The sequence below is a fragment of the Carassius gibelio genome, chromosome B15 (genome assembly GCF_023724105.1).
Source record: "Carassius gibelio isolate Cgi1373 ecotype wild population from Czech Republic chromosome B15, carGib1.2-hapl.c, whole genome shotgun sequence".
Classification (NCBI taxonomy): Eukaryota; Metazoa; Chordata; class Actinopteri; order Cypriniformes; family Cyprinidae; genus Carassius; species Carassius gibelio.
Genome location: NC_068410.1, coordinates 7,331,482 through 7,357,390, shown reverse-complemented (window position 1 = coordinate 7,357,390; position 25,909 = coordinate 7,331,482). Strand labels below are relative to the sequence as shown.

At 36.7% G+C, this 25,909-nt stretch overlaps 3 protein-coding genes across 10 annotated transcripts in view; all 3 read right to left on the bottom strand.

Moving 5' to 3' along the window:
• LOC127972355 (arf-GAP domain and FG repeat-containing protein 1-like) overlaps positions 1–12,415 on the bottom strand; it is a 28,040-nt gene extending 15,625 nt beyond the window's left edge. For 2 of the 6 annotated variants that reach the window (XM_052575800.1, XM_052575802.1), the window contains exon 1: positions 11,952–12,410. In XM_052575800.1, the coding sequence (XP_052431760.1) occupies positions 11,952–12,118 (167 nt within the window). In that variant the 5' untranslated portion in view covers positions 12,119–12,410. Of the gene's footprint in view, positions 1–11,951 lie in introns of all 6 variants that reach the window. The other 4 variants (XM_052575798.1, XM_052575799.1, XM_052575803.1 and 1 more) reach the window with 4 other exon arrangements.
• A 915-nt stretch (positions 12,416–13,330) lies between these two features.
• mrpl44 (mitochondrial ribosomal protein L44) lies at positions 13,331–16,914 on the bottom strand. Its single transcript, XM_052575806.1, has 5 exons — positions 16,621–16,914; positions 15,916–16,138; positions 15,594–15,839; positions 14,493–14,671; positions 13,331–14,178 (listed from the first exon to the last, which is right to left on the bottom strand). The coding sequence occupies exons 1-5, from the start codon at positions 16,791–16,793 to the stop codon at positions 14,001–14,003; spliced, it is 999 nt and encodes a 332-aa protein (XP_052431766.1). The 5' UTR covers positions 16,794–16,914; the 3' UTR covers positions 13,331–14,000.
• A 680-nt stretch (positions 16,915–17,594) lies between these two features.
• mffa (mitochondrial fission factor a) lies at positions 17,595–25,782 on the bottom strand. Of its 3 annotated transcripts, XM_052577119.1 has the most exons (8): positions 25,603–25,782; positions 23,982–24,195; positions 22,991–23,160; positions 22,749–22,840; positions 20,519–20,683; positions 19,084–19,137; positions 18,884–18,968; positions 17,595–18,444 (listed from the first exon to the last, which is right to left on the bottom strand). In XM_052577119.1, exons 2-8 carry the CDS (start codon positions 24,193–24,195, stop codon positions 18,313–18,315), a joined length of 912 nt encoding a protein of 303 aa, XP_052433079.1. In that variant the 5' UTR covers positions 25,603–25,782; the 3' UTR covers positions 17,595–18,312. The 3 variants fall into 3 exon arrangements, with proteins under 3 accessions (XP_052433079.1, XP_052433080.1, XP_052433081.1); XM_052577120.1 differs by lacking the exon at positions 20,519–20,683; XM_052577121.1 differs by lacking the exons at positions 19,084–19,137; positions 20,519–20,683.
• Positions 25,783–25,909: the final 127 nt, after the last annotated feature.

The following is a 25,909-nucleotide window of genomic DNA, read 5'->3' as shown; positions in this document are numbered from 1 at the left end:
TTCATTAATGAGAAAAGCCATGAGTGTGAGGTGTGCTTTTGCGATTGGTGTTTGTATCGATGTTGTTTGTGTGTGATGATGGTGATGCTTTGAGTAGGTGGATGAAGGGCTCTGGGAAAATGGGTCAGAAACTGGGCGATTGGCCAGTCTCCACATAGTAATAATGTATGGCTAACAGAGAGAGAAATACACAGTTTCTACACAGAGGTCTGTGCGTATGAGAGTAGGGGTGCTCCGATCATGATCGGCCGATCGTTAATGCGCATCTCGTCAGTAAAGCCGGTTCTCTAATCAGGAGTTAATTCCATCAGGTGCGTGATTTCACATAGAGCAGCTGTTACTACACAGAGCCGTTGTTAACTGAGAAGATGCGCCAAAAAACGCAGAAAATGAAGTGGATTTGCGCATCTTCTCTATTATCAACGGCTCTGTGTAGTAACAGCTGCTCTATGTGAAATCACGCACCTGATGGAATTAACCGCTGATTAGAGAACCGGCTTTACTGACGAGATGCGCATAAAGATCGGCCGATCGTGATCGGAGCACCCCTATATGAGAGTTTACTCAATACTCTCTACTAGTTCACCCAAAAATTTAAATTAGGCTGCGTTTTACTCACCCCCGAGGCATCCTGGGTGTATATGATTTTCTTTTAGACGAATTCAGTCAGTTATATAAAAAATGGTCTTTGATCTTTCAAGTTCTATCATTGCAGTCAGCAGGTGTTGAATTGCTTCAGTCCAAAAGATGTGGAAAAAAAAAAAAAAAAAAAAAAAAGTGTCTCACATGGCTCCGGGGGGTGAACAAAGGCCTACTGTAGCAAATCATGCATTTGTGTTAAAAAAAAAAAAAAAAAAAAGTAATAATCACTTTAATCTAGCTTGCGCTCACAGTTGTAAACAAAGCAGTTCCGGGAGCATGACGCATGAGATCAGTGTTGCGCATGCGCTGGTGAGTCTTATGAAAACCAACGTTTGTTTACGGGATCAAAAGAATCAAAGTTTCCTTACTTTAGCAAAGGAAAATCATCGTTTTGTACTTCTAATTAGTGATCGCAGTTTTGTTTTGATCTCTCTGATGCGTTTCTGCGTGTGTCACTTCTGAACAGCGGATGCACAGCGCTGACCTCATACGTAATTCCCCCGGAACTGCATAGTTTACAACAGTGAGCGCTAGACTTGCTGTGATAGACGGTGCTTACTAGAGCTGCAACTAACGACTATTTTTTCTGTCGACTAATCTAACGATTATTTTTTCGATTAGTCGACTAATCTAACGATTATTTTTATAACAATAAATAATTAATCTAATGTTCTTTTTTTTTAAATTAGCTAATGAATCCTTTGGATAATGTCTTTTAAGGCGCCGTTCACATATCACGTCTATTGCGTGCTCAAGTTCGTCATTTATTTCCAATGTAGGCGCGCGATAAGCACGCTCATAATGGAAGTGACGTGGTCGCGACGCGCAAGCGGTGCGACACGCTCGTTTTTTCCAGGCGCGTCCGCACCGCATCGAGTTATTAAAAACATCTTAACTTTTCAGAATGCCGCAAGCGCAAGAATATCAGTATCACGGTAACCAGTTAAACCGTCACACCGGAGAGTGCCAGGATGTTTTCCTCTGAGGTGCTCGCGCATCGCAGTTGTGCTGCCGTGGTTCACCATATCGTTTTACAAAGGGAACAAACAAAGGGCCATTTTATTTGTCCTGTGTTTAAAGTATTCACATACTTTTGATAACAATAGTCTCTGTTTTTGTGATAGAATGCAACTTTCTCCATTCACATTATGTAATTACGCGAGATGTAAACAAACAGTGAGACGCGTCGACGCATTTCACGCATGTCGACGTATTTTTGTAGTCGATGTAATCGATGACGTCGACGCGTTGTAGCAGCACTAGTGCTGACGGTAATACTGGTGTAAGTCACAACACTGGTTGTGTCACTTGCCCACCATGACACTGACCCCCACCGTCATTTTGATTTTATTTATAGCAATTAAAGTCTTTTAGTTCAGTAAAATAACAGACACTACAATTAAAAAACTGAAAGCTGTCAAAATTGCTAAAAAATTATGTTCGAATATTCCCTCTAAAAAAAACACAAATATTCGAACTATTCGAACATCTGGTTGTGCATGTTGTCAATGACGTGCATTACGTCAATAACATAAAAATATATGACAACGTATTACCTACACAAAAACAAGGAGATCAACTAATAGCCAATACTGCAGACCTCACGCTCTCTCACCCTCACATTCTCTGAGCATAACGGTTTAAATGTACAAACTAATTTTGAGTGCTGATCAAGAGTTTTGTGCAAGCAATTTAAGGTCACGACTGTTTTCCCAAATATAGCAGGCTTCATTCAGTGATTGAAACAAATATTAATACAATTATAATAATTGAAGTTTTACAGCATATAGAACTGATATTGCATGCTCCGAGCGAGCGGTGCTGTGGTAAACATGGAACTTTTCCTTGACATGAAACGAAAAATAAATCAAACCTCGGTTCTATTGCTTGACAGAACTCCCCGAAGCCTGTCCCATCCGCGATACTACAAATGAACGAAATTAATTTATCCGTTATGGCTTCTTGTCATGTTGCAGACAAAGAGCTTGTGGCGGGCGATGCAAATTAACGTTAAGTGTCACGACGTGACTGTTAAGCTGGAGTTCAACACATTATGCCATGCTCATTTGGGTGCACATTTTTGAGATGTGACCTCATGTTGGTAGTGGTCGATTGGTATGCTAACTGTATCTTAGCATGCATACAACTTTATCTCGTGGGTCAACAATTTTACCTCACTTTCTTTGCTGCGGTCGAGTTGGGCTCTGCTATTGCTGGCATCTTCCGTGAAGACGCGTCAAGTTTCAGCAGTGATGCTGTGCCAGTGCGACTCCTGTGACCTGTCCGTGAACCCTCAGGTGCGCTAGCCTGCCCACTCGCAAAGCAGACAACCACGCCTCTACTACCACGGGCATTTTTTTCCATATTTTTTTTTTATTCAAATATTCATTTTCACCTTCGAAATTCTTTTTTTTTTTAACTATTCGAATACATATTCGAATTTAGAATATTTGTTGACAGCCCTAGTCGCATCACAGATCAGATTTCATTTCTCCAGTGAGGAGAGCTGACTGACAAGAAGAGTGAGGCAATACAGACAAGATCATGGCGGATAAATTAGTTTTGAAACTAAATGCAAAAGCAATACTTTGGAATCTGAAAATTCTGATGACTTTTTCAATTTATCTAAGGTGATTTTGCTACTATTTTGAAAGTGAAAGTAAAATGTTCACGCTGCTTTTACAAGCTATTTAAATTGAAGGGAAATATAAAAAAGAGAGAATATGATTCAAGTGATTACTACTTTTTGAATATGGATATTTTTCTTACAAAAACACATTAGTTCGCTATTGGAGGCCTTTGTTCACCCCCGGAGCCATGTAAGACACTTTTTTTTTTTTTTTTTTTTTAAATGGAAGGGCGCTTTTGGTTTAACGTCTTTTGGACAGCTTGAAAGATCAAAGAAAATTTTTAATATAACTGACTGAATTCGTCTGAAAGAAGGAAGTCACATACACCTACGATGCCTCAGGTATGAGTAAAAAACAGCCTAATTTTCAGTTTTGGATGAACTAGCTCTTTAAGAAATCACTGCAAACAAAAAATGTTCAGACTTCCTCTGAACACATCAATGCCAGTCAGTCATCAACAAACCCACACAACATATACACACATCAAAAAAAGCATCTGACAATGCATGTCTGGAGGAAAGTATTAGGACAGACTACTGTTCAAAAGTTTGGTGTAAGTAAAAGATGTATATTTTTTAAAATACTAATACCATTTAAAAAATAATAATAATATTAATCAATCCTGAAAAAGATGCAGCCTATCACTATTTTCACAAATATATTTTGAAAGCATCATGTGACATGAACTGAACTACTGAAAATTCAGCTTTGCCATCACAGATATAAATTACATTTTTTAAATATATTTAAATAGAAAGCAGTTTGTGTGTGTGTGTGTGATGCATGTATAAGTGTGTGTGTGTATATATATATATATATATATATATATATATATATATATATATATATATATATATATATATATATATTAGGAGTGGAACGATAAATGCATTCATACCAAACCATCATGGTACGGAAATCTTGGTTCAGTGTATGTAACAATGTGATAATATTAAGTATTTTCACAGCTACGTAGATTTTTTATTCATTTGTCCTACTGTCTGTTCAGAATAAATGAAAAGAAACCAAACATAGTAGATTTTTTTTCTTAGATTAGATTTATTCTCAATTTACCAAGCCCAATCTTTTTTAAAGTGTACAAACTACTCACCATTGCACAACTCACTACATATTAACCTTTTATAACACCTTTTAAAAATAATATTTATATGTGGCATACCAAATAACGCCCTTTATCCATGATTTCACAATACAGCATGGCCTTGAGGGCCTTATATCGTGTTTATAAAACGGTTACTGCTTAATATAAAAAAAATACAACATTTCATAAAGCAAAGCTAAAAAGCCAAAGAGTGTAAAAGGATAAATGCAATGTAGATGTGTATACATTATGCACACAGAGTAAAGTATAAAGACTACTACTGTACTGTAAAATACAGTTTTTTTTTAATCTACAATGGCAAACCAGCCTACAGGAAATGCCACATGCTTAAACAGTAGCTTGTGGCATGAGATGATGATCAAAATCAAGACAAGACCTGCGGTTTCTGATACATCAGCGACTACGGAAACAAAAATGAACTAGATAGAGAGAACAGGAAAGAAAGAAAGACAGACAAAAACAAGAGTAGCCTATGTGGTTAAACGATAGAGTGTGAGAAAGGAGAAAGAAAGGTAAAGCAAGACAGTGAAAGTGAGTGAGGAGCGGAAGATAGAAGAGAAAGACAAATGGACCCACCCTGTGCTGGAATGTGTTTACCCAGTAACTGACCCCTAAATAAAACTAACAGGGAAGTGTTTGTGGGTAGCTTGACTTCACCCAATCTCTACTAAAGGTAATGCTCCTCTTTCTCAGACCAAAGATCTCTTCTCCTGCTCAGAGATTCATGAAGGGAAATCACAGCTGAGATCAGTGGGCAGCAGATAGGGTTTCTCCTAATGATATCTTATAAGCAATGTGTTCAGTGGCCAATGTTATACTGATAACTAGTGGTCGACTGATATATAGGCCAATATTTGGCATTTTTTCAAATATCGGCATTGGCCAATGGGTTTTTCTGTTTGCCCGATATGTTCGAAGCAAGACTTTTATTTTGATGCCGCTGAGAGCGGCCATCAATCATTAGTCTTTGAATGACAAATGAACATTTAATTTCACAAACCTTGCAAACTTAGCCGAATGCAGCTGTGAGATCTTGTGAAGTTTGTATCCAGCATGATTGCATGTTCTCTTTGTGACAGTCGGTCCATGTGAATTGAATTCTTTAAACTCATGATTTCAAATTATGCTGTGCTTTATGCATTTGTCCACTGTCATATTCATGTCACTGTCACTGTGTGCTTTATGTAAAATGAGGGTTACCATGGCTTTATTTGAAAAATATGATTCCCAATGCATGCACACAAATATCCCAGAATACTGAGTGCCCTGTTGGTTACAATGTTTATTTAAATTTCTTAAATAATAATAGTTTAAAAAAATTATAATCGGCTTTATATCGGCTATCGGCCCCCTGCTTTCCGGCATTGGCTGTCAAAAATACATTATCGGTCGACAACTACTGATAACATACAGTATAGAGTGAACGCAGGTAAATTAGGTCTATTTTGAGACATTTTAGCACTAATGATGAAACCAATGTTTCACAATACACAATCATAGCATAAACTTCTGTCCTAGTGTGATTTCATCCATCAAATGAAGTGAATATGAGATAAGTGTGAATGTAGCAATGGCTTTTCACACAAACAAACAAGCACTGACACAGCTCTGAAGTGAGAGGACAATGTGTACTTCCTGTCCTACCGTTTCCACTTCCTGTGCATGTGCAGACCACATGCTGCTGATGCTCCAAACACTTCCTGTTTAAGAAACTGATGGTCATATGTACAAGCCACAGAAAGATCAGTGATTATAAATGCATAGACGAGTGTGTGTGATTAAAGTTCACATCAGATATTAGTCACCAACACAGAACTGAAGAAATCAGTTAGCATGAACAATTAAAATCCAATATCAATGGATATGTCTTTTTAATCAGCAATGTGAAATCAAAATATAGTACATACCTAATTTCTGACATAATTCAGCCAAAAAGGCTCAATCTAATTAATTTAAACTAAATCACAGACCATAACTGAAAAGACTTTAAAAACACTGTAAAAGCAGCATGGCAAAATCTACATTCAGTCCTACTGGATTACAACTGGGAATCACTGGCACACTTGTGAATAAGGCAAAGCCAGAGGACCATCTCCCCGTACAAATGCCCTAATTAAAATCCGACACCAAATAGCTCACATTAATAGCTTAACACGTTAATCATTCACTTTTCCATAACCCACAGATAAATGTGCATACATTATGCTTTTGACTACTACGTCCTTTTAGCTAAAAATAAGGTGAAATAAGGTTGAAACGGCTAAACACAGAAGTGCATACTAAAAAGTAGACTGTTGACTGTTTGTAAGGAGACTCCCATGCTTTGGGTGTCTGACATCTGCTGCATACGCTTCAGTGCAGCGAGCAGACGTCTCTCTGGTGATACTGAAGTCATTTTAGAAGCTGGTGCTTAGAAAAGAACCCAATTATCTCCCCTGATGGAGTTTAGTAGGACAGTCACCATTCACCGTCAGCAATGAAGGGACAACTATTGAAAATTAGGATACTTATAAATGCATAGCAAATTATAGAGCACTGCAGGACTGAACCCTAAAAGCTAGAAACAAGGATTTTTTCCACTTCAGGTTCCATCGTCCTTAAGTCAATGGGTTTTTGGTTCAATTAAATTTGGTTCAAGGTCTGTGGTTAACACAAGATCAACATATTTCCACGTAACACCCCACTCATTATGATTATTTTTTAATTTACATGACATGGAAAAAGTGGCTTAATAAGTGGTTAAAAAAAGACTACAGAGGCTGTCAGGGTTTTTAAAAGTTTTCAAAAACTTAATGCTGGCGACACTAGTTTTTACTTCTTATGATTGTATTTAGGCTTCAAAATCCATTGTTGTTCATTTGGGAAGATTATCTCAATGAACAAAACATGTAAGAAGCATGAACTTTTATTGGTCACAGAACTTACATTCTGCTACAATACAAAAGCCAATGGAAAAATCATAGTTCCTCTTTGTCGATGGAACTATTGTAAATACGTCATCCCTTATTAACATTTTAGTTTCGTTTTATGTCTCTCAGACTGACCAACATAAAGACAACTAACTATCAGCCCTCAGACCTGGGCTCGGGCTTGTTCAATACACCAAACACCACTTCCAAATGAACTAACACGATCCTCACCCCTCGCCTCACTCCAGGACTCCAGAGGAGTTCAGCTAGAACAACAAACTCATATTTCTTTTATTTGCTCAATCGATCGCACTATCCTCTCCTCTGCCTTTTGGAGAATTATTGACCATTCTTTCTAATTTTGTAGAGAGGTCACTCAGAATGACATTCCAGAGATCTCAGGATCTGGACAGCATTAAAGTATGATCATTTATCAATAGCTTAACTTAGAGACAGTGATATTATATCAGACTGCTTGTTGCATTTCTCTCTGAAGTGCTTACAGGGAAGGCAGATGGTTCCTGTACCCTCATGGGATACAAAGTGAGATCATTCTCCAACATCTCATCCAATTTTAAAGAGTAGCTCATATTTGGACTCAACACAATTGCAAGATTCCTCTAAAAACTCAAGAGATTTCAAAACAAGAAGCTCAAGTCTAGCAGAACGGTCTCATTTTTTTAAGCGAAGCATTTTTAAAATAATTTTTCAGACGTGACTAGTTCAGACTCTATGAGACAATGCAATATCAGAAACACAGATATGAAGAATTAACGCAACCAATTCAGACACTTCTTTAAGACCTTCAGCTAAGTGTGCATTATATGCAAGATATGCATTTAATATCACCTCATTTTCCAGTGATTCTCAAACGATTCGTTCGAAACACGTCAAAGATTTAGTCTCTCCATTCCCCTCCTTTCTGTGAGCCTGCTCTGCTCTGATTGGTCAGATGGCCAATGGCCTGTTGTGATTGGTCTACCATGTACAGCAATGTCGGAAACGATACGCCTATTTCAATAGTTCTGGATTTTGAGCAGTCTATAGAAAATGTTAATATTTATTATTTATCATATTTAGTGATCGACCGATGTATCTGTTTACCGATATTTTTCCCGATATTTAAGCATTTTTCCATAATCGGGTATCGGTTTTGTAATATCGGATTCGCCGATTTACGGCGCCATCTTGTGGCCGTTTTGAGATTTCCGCCATTGCAGCCCGGGCGTCTGAGGAGATCAGTCAACAACAACTCAGTGCACAGGTAAAGTATATGTTCTACTTGGTTTGCTTTAATTAATCAACTTTATTTAACATAACAGACATGCACAAATGAGATCTGAGACATAAATTCCTGATATAGTTAATTTATGCAGCTTGTTTCTAAACAATTGAGACGAACTCATTGAGTTACGTAGTGTTCGCCATGTCCTGCCCCAATAAAGACGTATCTTTACATGAATTTAATAAAACAGACATGAATGAGTGCATGTTGAAAATATATATATTTTTTTAATTCTTTTATTATGTGTTTTATGTTCTGTCGCTGTCATTCTGTTGTACTGCGGAGCTTCTGTCACGAAAACAAATTCCTCGTAGGCTATGTGTAAACATACCTGGCAATAAAGCTCATTCTGATTCTGATTCTGATTCTGAAAAGCGTTGAATTTAATTCTCTATCTGTTGTATTTGCTCACCATTAGTCTAGAAGAGAAAGTTCGTTCATATTGCTTAGCAACTGACGGATGATCTGGAGGCTTAAGCACGGCCACTGAATGAAACTTTTGACAAGATTATCTTGTTTAAACACCCTAGATTATATTTTCATTTACTACATAACAATTATTTCGCTATTATAGCCTACCGCTTTGTGGAAATTAATTTTTAATTATTTATTATCTCCATGCGCGATCGCGGTTGATTAAGTTATAGTCAAACAGCACTTTGTCAGTTGGCATTTCATGATTAAACATTAGATTAAATTTAGATCATAAAATGCCAACTGACAAGTGCTGTTTAACTTTATATAGTCTCGGGATAAAAGTTCGTTCATATTGCTCAGCACCTGGGTTGATGATCAGGAAGCCTCAAGCAATGCCACTGAATGAAAATTTTGACAAGATTATCTTGTTTAAACACTAGATTATATTATCATTTACTACATAATTATTTCGCTAATACACATATACATATATTCAGCTTTGTGGAAATTAATTATTTATTATCTCCATGCGTGATCGCGGTTGATTAAATTATAGTCAAACAGCACTTTGTCAGTTGGCATTTCATGATTAAACGTTAGATTGAATCTAGATCATAAAATGCCAACTGACAAGTGCTGTTTAATTTTATATAGTCTCGGGATAAAAGTTTGTTCATATTGCTCAGCACCTGACTGGGTTGATGATCAGAAAGCCTCATGCACGACCACTGCATAACATTTTTGAAGGAAGCAGGCTTACAGGGCAGAATGCTGAAAGACTCTGTTTTCTACACTAAAACCTAGTTCTGCTTAACTGGGAGTATTAAGTTACACTACTAAATAGCTATGCACTCCTAAATAGCCCTCCCGCCCCCACCAATATGTTAGAATCATTTTTGTGCTTTATTTTTTTACCCCTTTTTATTTTTTTACCTCATCAAAGCTTTTATTTTAAAACAAAGACACTTAGTAACAGTGCACTTAAATTTTTTGGACTCAGACCCCTCTATTTATTTGTGTATACATATAAAGTTTTTTTTTTGTATGCAAGGAGGGAGTGATTGTTATAAATAAAATGTTTTTTTTTTCAGCTCATTTGTGTTGTAATAATTGTCAGAAACAGAAGTATAACAGTAAATAAATATCGGTTCTGCATATCGGTTATCGGGTACATAAACATGCAAATAATCAGTATCGGTATCGGTTATAAAAAATCAATATCGGTCGATCACTAATCATATTTACAGGTAGTGATTCAGTGGAGCAGCATGTCCAAATAAACAGGATACAATCCATCTTTCAACAGAAACTTTTGTGAATCCCGTGTTGAACTCCCTGAGATTAGAGAAGCAGTCTTCAGTAGAATGATGTGTTTGTGGACGGGGTCAAGTTCTTCGCATCCGGCCAACGTAGGACATAGGTGCGCATTATGCAGAATGCAGATGTGTTCATCCACCAAATTATTATTAGTACTCGCCCCCTATAAGTACTTCGAATTACTAATGACTCGTTTCAGCTGATCAGGGTCGAGTCTTTATTTTGGGAGACAATAACTTTTATTTATCGTGCACTTTCAGCTTTACAACTTTGAAGATCTTTTACATTCACATACAGCTACATTACACACTGCATGAAATGCAATATTGGAAATGGCATTATAGGGGTACTTTAATTTAAGGAAGCATGCTGTCAGCTTCACAGATGCAGTGAAGGAACAAGATCTGCTTATTTACTTCAATTCAAGAAACTCTACATCACATACTTGCAGGATGACTTTGAATTTAAAAAGCATTATTTTAGGAGCATTTCCAACCCTAATCCAAAATCCCCTGCAGATGCCTGTTACACAACAAGGCTGAAATTATATCTATCTATCTTTCTATCTATCTATGCAATCCAAAACACAATGGCTTTTTAAATGCATCTTTCAATTGAGATTCTACCAATTGCATGTTTCAACATTCATTCATTTGTCGATGCTTATCAACTAACAAGGGAGGATAAATAACAAGGAAAAGGACTTCTGTGTAAAATTCTAAACTAAACAAGAAACTCAACATCTGATATAAAAAAGCATGCTGAAAACTGAACAAAGCAACCACAGATAAGGATGACCACATGTGTTATCCACACTAGACGGTTTAAATCTTTCAAACACCACAGACCCCCAAATATAATCATGAAGGCCCTCCTTCCTTAAATACATTTGTATTTATTTCTACTATTACTGTAGTTTTATTTATTTACATTTTATAAAAAAAAAATATTTTAAGGTCTACCTAACAACTCAATTTAGTACTGTACTTTAAGTTGTATTATTTAAATCATTTTCAACACCGATTTTTTCCCCAAACGTTTTCACAGATCCCTGAGCACTACTCTGATCCACACCATACAAGGGAAGTATAAATTCAGCTTCATTTAAGGACTGTCAAGCCCTCAGCTATCCGGGCAAGACTGCAGGGGTGCTCACACCCTTTGCCACATGTCACCATGTGACTATCCAGCTCTTCCACATGCTAAGCCTGTATAGAGGTGTTATCTGTCCTGTCCGTCCTGCTAGATAAGACAATGCAGGACATGAGTATGAAAAGACCAGTGATATGCCTACAGGTAGCTCCTCAAGTTTGCTGAAGTGAGTGGACTGAGAGCAAGACACACGATGTTACAGCATCAAACAATCCACCATTAAGACAACAACCCATTTGCCCACCCTTACTTACACTTTAAACCCCCTAACAATCACATTTGTGTTAATGGATCAACAGCTGGGTTGAAACGATTGCTTTCAAAACCTATAAAGCTGCCTGACTAGACATGTTTAAGGCATCACGGGCGTTAGATAATGCGACGTCTAGCTAGGCAGCCCACTAGGTTTTGAGGCACAGCCAGTGAGTGACTGAAATAAAGAGGCTCAGACAGAGACAGACAGGAGGGTGGCTCACAGGATGCCTGAGCAGGACGTGCAGACGAACGAGCCCACGGTCATGTTGGCGTAGGTCGGGCCGCGCTGGTCGCAGTCGAAGCACTTTCGGTTGGGCAGCAAACTTGTCATTTCCCGCAGCATCTTCAGGTGTTTTTCCTCCTGTTTTCGCTTCGCGTTGGCTGCCATGGCCGGAGCCGGTAATATAGCGTCGGTCAATAAAAAAAGGTAATAAAAATCCAATGTGTTTCTGGGGAAATATTAGACAGGGGCTTCCTTTAAACCGGAAACTGGAAGGTAACGTTAGGACGGACCGGTGTTCTTCAGAAGGGCCTCACGTTTAGCGAACAACGGGCGACAAGCGCCGTAGTGAACAGAGGAGGGTCCTGAGGCGTAGGCACTTTCTTTAACGGCCAGCCAGCCCACTCTACTTTCACTGCCAGAGTGCAATAGCCCTCCCACTCTGTATTCATTTAAACACAACGAATTTAAACACAACGACCAACAGGGGGCGAGTATATAAGTACTCAACGGAAGAAATACCAAGGGGCTCAATGCTAAAACTGTCTGTAAGTGTAAAGCGGTGTAAATATATATGGAAATATAATAAATATACATTCATAAATAGTTTTTGCTCACTATTCGTAATTATAAGTCAACAAAAACTTGATATTTTTGTGTAACGTCTAATAATTGTATAAACCCACTAGCACTGGAGCGAAAACTCTGGAACGATACAGCGAGTAGCCAATCACAGGCGCCACCTAGGATCACGTGACCACATTCGAGCCCCGTCCACTAAACTTGGCGAGTGCTTGTTCTCGCACTCATTTAAATGTTCTTAAGCAGCAGCGCCCTCAAGAGGAACACCGCACACAATAACAGCGGGCTCTAATTCTCTGCAAGAGTGACCTAATTCAGAGGATTTGGCTCGCTGAGGACATTAATCGACTTTTTAATCACCTTTTGTTTTTAGGATGGCAATGGATATGTATAATTAAGTGATAAATGAAGCTTCCTAAATTAAATAAAACCGTTTTGTGTTGCATTGGCCAAATGCTGTGTGGGAGACTGGGGCTAGTTGTCCCATTTTACTTAAGTGAATATTTTTTTACGTTTTGTAAAGGCATATGCCTTTAAGTCTTGACTTCCCTCACTTGTACACTTATGTGACATGGGAGTGGAAGTTTTATATGTTTGCAGAAAATTTACAGATTTTATGGAATTGTCACATATATATATTTATATACCAAATATACAATGTAAAAAAGATTCTAAGCTGTAAATAAAACCAAGATTATTTGAGTATGCAAGTGTTACGGCCTATTTTTCCCAGTTGCAATTATTTCTGCAAACAATTTGTATGAAAACCATTAATTTAAACTCCAAGTGACAGATTGGTTTATATTAAAAGAAGTAAATTTTATTAGGTTTCACTGGCATTTAATATGAACATGGTGGTTTGCGCGTCAGTGTTCATTAAGATTATAGACATAGAAAGATGTAAAAAAAAAATGGTAGGTTGAATACTGTAAGATAAAAATCTTCAAACATTACAGAAGAGCAGTTATCTGCATTTCTAATCACCACTTGTGCTGGCCAACTCAGAATCTGCTGATAAGATGAGTCAAACATCTTTACGGTGACCAACTTAGAACCACTGTGCAAAACCAGTCTCCATGACAACACAAAAAGTTCTATTCAGACGGAACACTTCAAATGGAACATTGTGTTCAGAACTTTGATAAGCAACGAAGCTTACCATTTATACACATCATCAATATGCAGAAATAAATGAAATAATATCTAAAGAGCGTGCACCTGCAGATAGATGTATATGATGTTTTTAATTATCATTGTAACTGGTACATAAAGAGTTTCAGTCTTATTTCAGGGATATTAAATTGGACTCAAGTGACCCGACAGACACATTTCAGCAATTGAAATCGAGTTTCAACGTAAATAAGCAGATGATAATGAATATGTACATATTTTGGCTGTTCAAAAAGTGTCCCACTGGAATCTGCTCTTCAAGCCACAGTACATCACATTGAGCTCTGAAGTCTGTCAGTTATCCGCTGGTGAGAGCCTGCACGCTGGGCTTCTGAAGCTTCTCGCCGGGGGCAGTGAAGTCCCACGGTCTGCGGTTCTCAGTGAAGCCGTACAGTTTCCTCAGAGCCACGCGCGCTGCCTCCTCTTCGGCTGCTAGGACAGTCTCGCCTGGACCCTGAGCCAGCAGCTTACACTCACTGACACAAAAATAGATTTGCCAATTTAAAAATCAATCAAAATCTAAACTGAGAAGAGTATTGATTATTTGCCATAGCAGTGTCTGAAATTGCTTCCTGGAGTAGAGACAAGAATATATCTGACTCGACCCTGAAATGACACTTCAGATTAATCAACTAGAGCTTTATTTACAGACTGTGGATAATATAGATCAGGGTTTAGATACATAGCAGTGTGACAGTATACAATGCTTTGTAAATGTTCATTTTCTGTTACTAACTTATCAGCAAAATTACCAATGACCTCATGCAGCTTATTAACCCGCGTGGAATACCTGTAAAGCCCGACGAAATAGAGAGGGAGGACGGTACTGGCGCCAGCAGACCGGATGAGACGGGGCTCGGGTAGACCTATACCTTTACGGGTCAGTTCTTTAACCAGCAGCCCCATGGGATCAACCACTTTCCACATGTCAAACAGATCTTTCCCTATTAGTTGACTCACCAGGAAATCCTGCAAATCACACACACAACAGATGAATCAACAAGTGCACAAAGACTAGGGTCTGTAACACTGTATGATATATTATAATGTAATATATAGGGATGGGCATTTTTGGAAATTTCTCATTTCGATCATCGATAGGTTTACAAAAAAAAAAAAAAAAAGCAGTCATGACTTCAGAAAAGTGACTTTACGCCAATAAACTGAAACCTGTTTTATGACACATCCTATGGTATTAATCAGATAACTTAGGTACATAACATAGACATAAAATTACAGCTTGTATCTGCACAAAAGTATGCAAATGCCAGTGAACTTTAAGTTATGCACTATAGTGTGAGAGAGCTCACTCCGTGATGCGCTTTCATGACTGCGCGCCGAAACACGGGTAAGGAAAGCAGACAGAATTTACTATAGATTTCAATTCTATAAACTTCTAATTATAATGCTGTGCTTATGAAATGCCAGTGAATCATGTTTCTCTCTTCTCACTTCTATACTTTGGACCGCATGCTGTTGCCATCAGAGCTCAAGAGTGCCGCCCAAAGTGCAGCAGTAACCAATCAGAAAACAAACAAAAAAATTTATATATATATATATATTTCCACGATCATAATTTATATATCTATCTCACTCTAAAATTAAACAAATATACAATTATTATCATTATAATGATATAATCATATTGTTACTGTTTTGCTGTTTTACTGGCCAGGTAAATGCTTTCTTGGTAAAAATCTTATTATATGTAATAACAATCAAAAATATACAATAACATATAAAGATTCTATAACTAGAATTTTTATTAATGTTATTTCACTCACACACACATAAATAATATATAACAATTTTTATATACAAACAACTATTATAAATAATTTTATACAAAATAAAAACCTGAAAAGTTAACTTTAGAGGACTCTTGTCTTACTCTAATGAAAAGCCCAGCTCGCACAGGACCGCTGCTCTGCTCCAGAGCACCAATCACAGCGAAGAATGTTCCTTGCAGGGTTTCATCTGGAACAGGAAACTCTGCACTCATCGTCAAATCCTCCAATGCGAGGTTCCGTGCGACGTGACACATGACCTCTGACCCTGTCAGGTGGCCTACGACGGCTGCCACACCCTCCTCGGGGAGGCTGGGAAAGCTGCCCCTGCACCAGTCATTGAGGAAACCCTGTACAAAACAATGGAAAGAGAGGAATGTGAATATCATACCAATATTTGAGCATGAGACTCATCAGTGTTCTCACCTTTGTGAACTGTTGACCGTGCACACACAGCTCGCCGTTGTCTTTCAGGTTGAGGGCGGTCGTCTCTAAATCAAGGCCCAGTGCTCGTCTCCTCTCCTCCTCAGATCGCAGGTAACACGTGTTCACAAACGCCGTCTTCAGAAGCTCCATAGAGAAACTCTCCTGCAGTCGGGCGCTGAAAGCCTCCACTTCAGCATTATAATCAAAGTTTGGCTGCTGGGAGCTGATGGGAAGAGAAAAGAGGGTTAAAGAGGTGCAAATGAAATAACACACAGCCCTACACACCCACACATTTGTGTTTCTGTGAATTGTTGGGACTTTCCATAGACTTCTATTACTTTGATACTAATCAAACAATATTTTCTATCCCTTAACCCTAAACCTACCCATACAGTAAACTAGTTTGCAATGTTACATTTTCAGATAAACATAATTTACTATTTTTAAAAACAATTTTCCCCTCCTGGGAAAAACAGGCTGCTCCCCACAATGTACCATAAACAAGTACGTACACACACACACAGAAAGGTGTGCAATTTATTTGATATCATTAAAGTTTTGTTTATACATGAGTACATGATTTTTGGGTGAACTACAATGCCACTATTCCTCGATACAATGGGTTTATCGATGCCACTATTCCTCGATCAGTAGTATTAATAAACGTGTAAATTAATACAAGTGGCCTTGAGATGTTCCACTGACCGCTGCTTTGGAGGTGGAGGTCCCTCCATCTTTTTCTTCCTCTCCATGATGAGGGTGTAAGCCTTCATCCATCTCTTCTTCTCTCTGATATGTGTGAGCATAACTCCTCTGCAAACATTATGGAAATGCAGAGGTAATACAGCGCGACTCACGAGGGCCCTGCACGCCGCCATGACAGCCGCGACTTGACACTGCGCACTGTCATAGACTGTGCGCAGTCCGCGAAAGAGCGACGGAGTGCGAGAGGGAAGCTGTCCACAGCGCCGCCACGTGTCCGGAGCACTGCGGTTCTGCTGTTTGTAAAGGTGGACTCCATAACAATTAAATTTACAAAGCCGCCAAAACTGATTAAAATTACCCGAGGTTGTGTTATAGATTTATTTTTAATAATCATCAATATGGCAGTTACCTATTAGTACAAAATAAAAAGCATGAATAACCATTGATACTTAACATAAATTCTAGTGTTGTTATTTGTTTAATAAAACTATATAAAAATATTTGGTAAATGTAATAAAGCTGAAATAAATTAATACATAATTATTATATGAAAGACAAAAAATAAAAAAGGCAAAAATATATAAATATTAGATAAAAAACGTAAAATTAAAAACACTGCTTTGGCAACTAAATGAACAGTTACGACAAATAAACTGAAATTAATATAATTAAATCTATATGAAAAATGAAAAAAAAAAAAGGCAGAATCACCTCCAAACCTAAAAAATGAATAAATTAAAGTTTTAAAACAATATTAATAAATACTATAATAGTATAAAAATAAATACTAAAATAAAACTAAGTACACACACACATTTATATATATATATATATATATATATATATATATATATATATATATATATATATGTTTTACTTTTAATCTGTCATGCTTAAGACCAAATATGATACTCCATCTTCAGAAATTAAACAAACAAACAAATCCAGAAGATTAAGAGCAGACAAGATAAGAGTGCAGTTCACTACTGTTGTCATTTATTCAAATAAAAGCGTTTGTAATACAATGTTCATGGCTCTGTGAGAGTGTGAATGTGAATCATTTTAGCAATATCCTGCTGAAAACGAGCAGAAATAACAACATCAGCATATTACAATAATGTACATAAATTATGACCAGGACTAAACTTGCACTTAACAAGTATGGTTTCTATGTCGATGCAAGTAACATACAGATGTACATAATGTACCTAAAATCACAACAGTCCATAAATATTTTTATTATTTAATATTATATGCTCTTCTTTTGACTATGCCATATCATTGCATTCCATTGGTCTTTGTAAAAGTTGACATAATATTATACTTATTTGTAATCCCATGGAAAAATAAATGATTACACCCAAAGCTCAAAAACAAGTGAAGTAATACATACATCTGGTTCATGCTTGACTTATGCCAAAAAAAAAAAAAAAAAAACTAAAGTAATTAAAAATTTACAAAACCAAGAAAAAGAACATTTGTACAGTATAAATACATATTTATAACAATAAAATGAAACCAGACAGACAAACCCAAAACACACAACACAAAAGCCATCTCTGACTTTACTGCTCTTACTGTGAAGAAAATAAAACTTTTTAGCCATTAAAAAATACGGCTAAGGTTTGACACATAGAACAGAGGGGCGGAGTTTTGATTTGGCCCCTCCCACATTGCAGAGTCCATGTAGCTTCAGCGACGGAACCAGACCCAGCTGTTTATAACCCAGAAAGCTACAGTGATGGAATACATGATCATTTCTCGCTTGACTCTCTCTTTGTTTTCCTCCTCCAAGAGCTGCAAACGCCGGTTCAGTTTGACAATCTGTAACAATAATAATAATAATAATTCCTTACATTTTTATAGCGCTTTTCTAAGCATTCAAAGCGCTTCCTTTTACATGAATCTCCTATCCACCATCTCATTTTTTGTAATGACATAAAAAAAATAAGAAATGCATAATTACACAGACTGCCGTTTAAAGATTTGGGGTCAGTAAGATTTTACTGAAAGAAATTAATACTTTAATTAAGCAAGGATGCAGTACATTGATCAAGAGTGTGAGTAAAATCATTTAAAATGTTAAAATATATAACAAATCTTTTTTGTACTGTTTTGTATTTTTGATCAATCAAATGCAGCCTTGGTAAGCCTAAGAGACTCATTTAAATTTGAATGGCAGTGTCTTTAATTTGTGAAAATGTGTCTTTTACATGATTTTTTTTTTAAAAACCCTCTACAATATTAAAGAGCAGAATGCTACCTGTCTGCGGAGAGACGTGGCGTCCACAACAGCCATGTCGTCTGCTGCTCCCTCCAGAGTCGAGTCCAGTGTGGCCAGGGCATGCCTGTCAAAAACATTATTCCATTTCATAAGACACTGAGTTTGTATTGAGAGGACAGAGAAAAAAACAAATAGAGAGGAAAAAAACAGATGCGAGGGAAGAGACGAGAGGAAGTTACCTGTTCTCATGCTGGGGGTTTGAGAGGATTGAACCCCCTCTAAGAGATGGCTTGCTGAGAAGCGGATATGGAGAAAGTGAGAGAGGGAAAGGACAAAAGAAGACATAGACAGACAGAAAGACAGACAACTTTAATAACACGCACTTCAACTGGTTGGTATATAATATGTATATAACTACTGCAGGTGGTCTTTCTCTCACAAACCATGTCAACATTTTCTAATCAAATAAACCTTGCTAAAGAAATTATGATTTTATGGTAAACCAGCCAACTGCACAGACGTAAATACAAAAAATGTAGCCTCATTTTCAGACAGTGGTTTTGCACAAACCTACAGTTGAGTTTAGTGCCTATCAGTGGAACTGAAGTTAATGCCATTCTACTAATGAGAGCCAAGCAGGGCACAGGGCACAGGAAATGAGCTCATGAATACCGTCTGTGCAGGTGCTCAGAAACCACATTTAAAAGGTTTGTCCTGTATTCAATTTAAGGCTGTTTCACAGCATCTGTGGCATAATATCGTTTACCAAAGAAAAAACAACAACTGTTTTAAACAATGATAATAAGAGATGTGTCTTTGGCATGAAATCCGCATATTAAAATGATATCTGAAGGATCACATGACACAGAAGACTGGAGTAACTAATGGCTGCAAGAAATTCAGCCTAAATTACATTTGCTAAATAAATTACATCACAGAAATAAATTACATTTTAAAATGTTAATACAACAGTTACTTCAAATTGTAATATTATTTCACCATTTTACTTTTTTCTATATTTTTGATCAAATCAATGTGTTTCTGTGTATATTTGAAGGAATAATACAGTAGTAAAATATAGTAAGTAAGTTCTTGTGTAACCAGAAATACATATGTGTAATTTAAATCAAATGATAAAAAAAGAAATTAAGCCACAAATGCTGTCAGTATAGATTAAACTTGTAAATAACAAACATTTCTTTATAAACTATAAAGCAATGCAACAAACTGCTTGTGTATAAATTTAACTGAAATCTAAAAGCTCAGGGGAAAAAGAAAGGCTTCCAAAAAAAAAAGAGGAAAAAAATATAATTTTGTGCACAATTTTACTCATGCTAAACATAAAAAAAAAAAAAAAACGCGAGGCTGAGAAAGAAATGGAGTTTAAGAAAGCAGCGTGACCACATCCAACAGCAAACAACACTGGGATAAAGCTGTCCTTTAGCAAACTACCTCCTAAACTTTTATTATGTAGGGTTTTGTGCTTAGCAGTTGAAAGGAGAATTGTTTGTCTGTCAGTGCATTTTCTCTCCAAATGAGTTTGTTATCAGAATGACACGTGAACCTCTATCAGTCGTAGAGGACTTTGTTCCTGGATTAATCTGATTAGTTACTCGGTGAAGCAACAGCTAATTTGGCCAAAAGTCAGTCACTCAGGGCAGATTCAAAGGTCACCTGCGCTGGTTCTCGTCCAGGACCTCAAGGACCTGCTGGTAGGCCCGACGTGTGGTTGACTGGATGAAGGAAAGGACGCCGCGGGCGCTGAAGAGGTTATATCCATCCTCTGCACCGCTGAGAGGAGCCATAGTGCGCAATGCAGCAGAGGGAGAGGAAGTCATACTGACCAAACCACAGAGAAAGAGAGAGGTAACGAAAGAACAAGAGAGGAAAAGTAGAAGATACAAGTGAGAGAGAAAGTCAAACAAATTTGAGGTTTAAGAAAGAAAGAAAGAAAAGGAGAAAGAATGAAATCGAAGTCGGAGGAAGAAAATAAAGACTTGCAAGAGATGGGCAACAGCCTCACCATATATACAAATGGTCACAAGCCCGAACAAGCAAACTCTCATCGTTTTAACGACACAAACACACAAAGCAGTCTCTGAGTATCACAACCTCAAAAGCAGATTTGAAACGGCTGATCCGACATCAGACTAACGATGAGGCTGTTTACTGAACCACAGAATCCATCTACACTAATCCAAACAGACACAACTTCATCTCGGAGATCCATGAAGTGGTCTGCTTTAAAAATAGTGCTCATCAAAAACAGCTCAGGCATTTGTTAGGTGAATCTCATGTCCAGGTCACAATTCACCAGCCTCAGATTTCTAAAAAAAAAAAAAAAAAAAAAAAAAAAAAAAGGATGGATTTTTTAATTTATTTATTTATTATTAATTAAGCACATATATTCATGCATCATATTTCCATTTTTTTGTTATTTTATAATCTGTATGGAATATATATATATATATATATATATATATATATTATTTTTTTATTTTTATTTTTTTATTGTTATTGTATAGTATCCTTTGAATTATTTAAAAAACTATTTAAAAAATAAGCTTTGTTATCTTTAAGGAAATATAAGTTTGTTCTTTCTTTTCATTTTTTAAGGAAAAATAAGACTTAGACAGGTTCTTGACAGGTTGTGTGTAATTAATTACTGCAGTAACAGTGAACAAGTGTATTGATGATTTTGTGTATTGTTAATGTCTAACTGTTAGTTTGTTTCTTGCAATTGTATTAGTTAATTTGGTTAAATAATTAAATACACTACAATACAAAAGTTCAGGGTCGGTAGGATTTTTATATTTGAGTCTCTTATGCTCACCAAGCATGCATTTATTTAATTAAAATACAGTTAGAGAGATTTTCTATTTTTATATTTTAAAATGTCATTTATTCCTATGATTCAAAGCTGAATTTCCAGCAGCGTCACATGATCCTTCAGAAATCATTCTAAAATGCTGATTATTATCAGTGTTGTAAACAGATGTACTGCCCAATTTTTTTCATAGAAACTGTGATGCTTTTGTTTGAGGATTCTTTGATAAATATAACATAACTTTTAAAAAATAGAAATCACTATAAATATTTTAACAGTCACTTTTGATAAATTTAATGCATTCTTTCTAAGTTAAATTATTTAAAATTAAAAATCTCTTATGTAATGACCCCAAACTTTTAAAACGGTAGTGTGCACATGTTATAATATATTAGTATGTTATCATTTTGTTAAAATTTTGTTTTTTACTAAAACTAAATTAAGATTAAAATTTAAGAAAACACAGTTTGGCTGATGGACGTGACACATTTAGAAGATGTACTAGTCTTCATTTTATTGGGATCTAAAAAAATAAAAAGAGTTGCTGGTCAATGGCGGGTTTACATACTTTTACAGACCAGCCAATCAGAAAACACCATGTCAGAACAACCAAACAACTGGTTGAAGGAGAATGACTGATCTGTTTTTTTAAGTACAAACCCACCGTGTGAACAGCTTCTCAATGCCAGGAGTGGCCATTCATTAGAATAGAATAGAGAACAATAGAGTAGAAAAGAGCTGTCAAGCAGTCACGACTGACAAAGCAACTCTAAACTACACTGACCAATATCACAAGATGTGATAAAATTGGTCTCGAGCAATAACTGACATGTGTGATCATGCCACTCCTGTACATGCAACAACATGCACTAAGGGTTAAAACAGCACAAAAGCCAAACTCAAAGTGCGTGAAACTTCACAATATACATGCATGGTTCTAACTCACCCACTTTGAGTCAACACCATGAAGGGAGAAAGAGAGACACCGGGGAGGAGGAAAAAACACATAATGGACTGAGAGGGTCAGAGGTGAAAACTGAAGTATGAGTGTGTGTGTGTTTGTGGCTTTGCACTCACATGGAGTCGTTTCTGGCGAGCTGGCCATTGTGTTGCACACCTGTGTTGTCGCTGACCGAGCGCTCTCTACGTGTCCTGGATTGCGTGCGCGCCTGTGTGAAACAGAGAAAACGAAAGTGGAGAGGTGTTCCTCATTTTACTAAACCAAAGCTGACACACTGTTGTTCTTTTTTTCAGCGATGCTAGTTACCGGTCACATTTACAAAGTTTCCGTCTTGCTAAATTTGGTCTGTCCCACTTACTTCTTTGCTGGGCTGACTGGCGGAGCTCGGCTGCTCCATTCCGAGGAAGTCGATGGGCCTTTCGTTGAGCGTCAGGACCCGAGGTGGTGTCTTGAGGGACAGTGTTGACTCCAGCTGGGCGGACTGGATGAGGTCTAGATCTCTGGGAAACTGCATGTCATCACTATCTCCTAAAAAAAAAAAGATTGAGGAAATAATCGGATTAGGGCTGCACAATTAATCGAATTTCTAATCGCGATTACAATTATGGATGCCACAATTTCCTAATCGTTCAAAGTCCACTCATGTTATTCTGCTTGCTTATGATGCGTTTTTTTCTTTCTACATGTTATCTTAATCATTTTTACCATTATTTTAATTTTAGTATAACATTAGAATACCATTCATATTTGTACTTTTTTATAATTTAAAGAAGAAACCAATCTGATATATAATATAGTTGACATTTGAGGCTTAATTAACTATAGAAAAGCACTGAAGGTTTTTCAGTTAGAGTGTTTTCAGCTTGTTTATTTTCATATAAAAATACGGCTTGCAGCTGCATCAAGAAATGGTACAAACAACATTCAATGGAAATTGTGATAATCGTAATTAATAATCACAATTACAATTTCAAGGGAATAATCGACAGTTATGATTTTCGTCATAATCTTGCAGCCTTAGATCAGATAGCCCTTTGACAATTGGTCAAACATGTATCATTTTTGTTTTTACATATAAAACATTTTTTTTTTCTTCAAAAGAATCATGAACTTTTGTTGGTCACAGGACCTATTTTCTGCAATAATCCAAAATTTTCCCAAAAGCATCGCAAGCCTAAAATGATCACAGAACCAGTTGTCACCAATGGAGCTATGATCAGTTTATGGTTATGATGCTTTTGGGAAACGCAGCCCAAGGTGATGTGAACTTCTTGGTTGGCCTAGTACAAAAAAACATCATCGCTGCACTATATCTCACTTTAATGTGCAAAGATCTTTCCATCTCGTACCTGCCACCATGATTCTCTCAGGAACGTGCATCATTGCCGTGTGGAGCGTCTTATGTTCTGGAAGATCCTGCTCTTCACACTCATACGGAGCCACTTTGAGCTGATCAGGAATACGCATCCTCTGACTGATGCCCTCGGTGTACTCCAGCTCATAGTGGATCCGGTTCATCTCCGCCATCTCGGTTGTGGGAGAGGGGAACGCCGCTCCATTCATCTACAGGGAAAAGAGGAGGAGGGCATTGAAACCAATCAAATAGGAAACCTCTAAGAATCAAAAACAGTTTTAATGAATGCACAGTTGCACACAATGTTTTAATGTGTTCTTTTAATTCCTTCTTTACTTAAATTCTTCTTTTAATCCCTTCCCAATGTTCTCTACAATCAATTTATTTTACAATGCTCTTGAGAAATGCAGCCCAGATTAGGAGCCAGATTACAATCCCATACTTTGTATCAATATTGCATTTTATTGCAAAGGTTATCAATGTTATTTTTATTGTTTTAGTATTATCTTTTTACTATTATAGCATTTATTAGTATTTTACACTCACTTTTATTTTTGTTTTCATCTTAATTAAATTGTTAGTAATTTTGTAATGTGCTTTTGTAATTTGTATTTTTTTATATATATATCTATTATGTTTTAATCTATTTTGTATCAGTTTTAGTACATTTTAGTACTTCATTTAATTTATAATTATAATACAATTTATTATTTTTTCTCATTTATTGCCAAGGCAGCATTCCTCATTTTACTTTTTTTTAATTACGTTTTATTTAAATTACCAAAAGCAATTAACAATAGTTTTAGTTTCAGTTCACAATAACAACACTAGTTCTAAAAGATCTAGTTTTGTTATGCTTAGTCCAAAAAAAAAAAAAAAAATAATAATAATAAAATCCTAAATTGATCTCTTATATTTCCATCCCAATTAGAAAACTAAATAGTTCCAAAAAGCAAATCATGCATCAGAATCTCTCATACAGCAAAAACCGGAATCACAGGTTGTGTCCTACCTGGCCTGTGACATTTACCCCAATCCAAAAAATGAGCTCATAAGACTATAAGCTTGGTTGTGTGTAATATAGTATGTAATATAGTTAAATACCCAATGCACCCACAGTCATGCCCAGATCCTCAGGATAAAAGGAAGCACAGAAAGGAAAGCAGCCTTCATCTTTATCTTGTGGCTGGATCATGAGATCAACTATTTATATGCCACTGAATACACCGGCTGCTCCAAAGTTTAATCTCTTAGAGAGCATGCCTACTTAATGCTATTGTAGATTGTGTTTCAGAAAGTCAAACAACAAAAAACAACATCAATATGGGCGTTTTTGGTTTGATTTATGCTGGAAACAAGGCAGCACTGACATCAGCAGCAGAACTACAGTAAAAGCGCTTGAAATAATTTGTTTTGAATGTTTGTCTGGATCAATTCAAAACAAACAAAAAATACATAACAAGGTTTAGTACTTTAACGTACCATGTTTGGGCCATGAAAACTGCGGAAATAGATGATGAGCACATCAGTTCCCCAGAGTAACGTTACATTAATGACAGCTGATAAAGGGCCAAAGCGTGACCGAAAACCACATAAAAAATCTTTCAGACACATACCTTCACCGAGATCAGATCCGCCGAGCGATTAGACACGGTCAAGTGAAATGCTCTCGTAAAATGCGATTATTTTGTGTGTGTGTTTATTTTTATTTATTTTTTAGAAATAGACAATCATCTAGCAGTACAGCACAGGGCAAATCAACCCAGACATGAGTGAAGCTGGCGGACGCTGTTAAACCAAAATAGCTCAATAAATTATTTTCAAAATAAAAGTCTCTCTGCATATCATTTAAAAGTCACGCGTTTTTCGCTTTCTCTTCTGTTTCTTATTTATCATATTCTGTAAATCATTTTTAGTTAAAGT

Bases quoted from the DNA above. Each gene is read 5' to 3' on its own strand.
- mrpl44 (XM_052575806.1), bottom strand. From the start codon at position 16,793: ATGGCGGCGTGCAGGGCCCTCGTGAGTCGCGCTGTATTACCTCTGCAT. The intron at 14,672-15,593 runs GTAAGACAAGAG...TGTGATTTGCAG, and splicing joins GAGCTGGGCTTTTCATTAGA to GATTTCCTGGTGAGTCAACT. The intron at 14,179-14,492 runs GTATTCCACGCG...TTTTTGTGTCAG, and splicing joins TATTTCGTCGGGCTTTACAG to TGAGTGTAAGCTGCTGGCTC.
- mffa (XM_052577119.1), bottom strand. From the start codon at position 24,195: ATGAATGGAGCGGCGTTCCCCTCTCCCACAACCGAGATGGCGGAGATG. The intron at 19,138-20,518 runs GTGACCTTTGAA...TCCGCTTCTCAG, and splicing joins CTGGACGAGAACCAGCGCAG to CAAGCCATCTCTTAGAGGGG. The intron at 18,445-18,883 runs GTAGCATTCTGC...TTATTGTTACAG, and splicing joins CCACGTCTCTCCGCAGACAG to ATTGTCAAACTGAACCGGCG.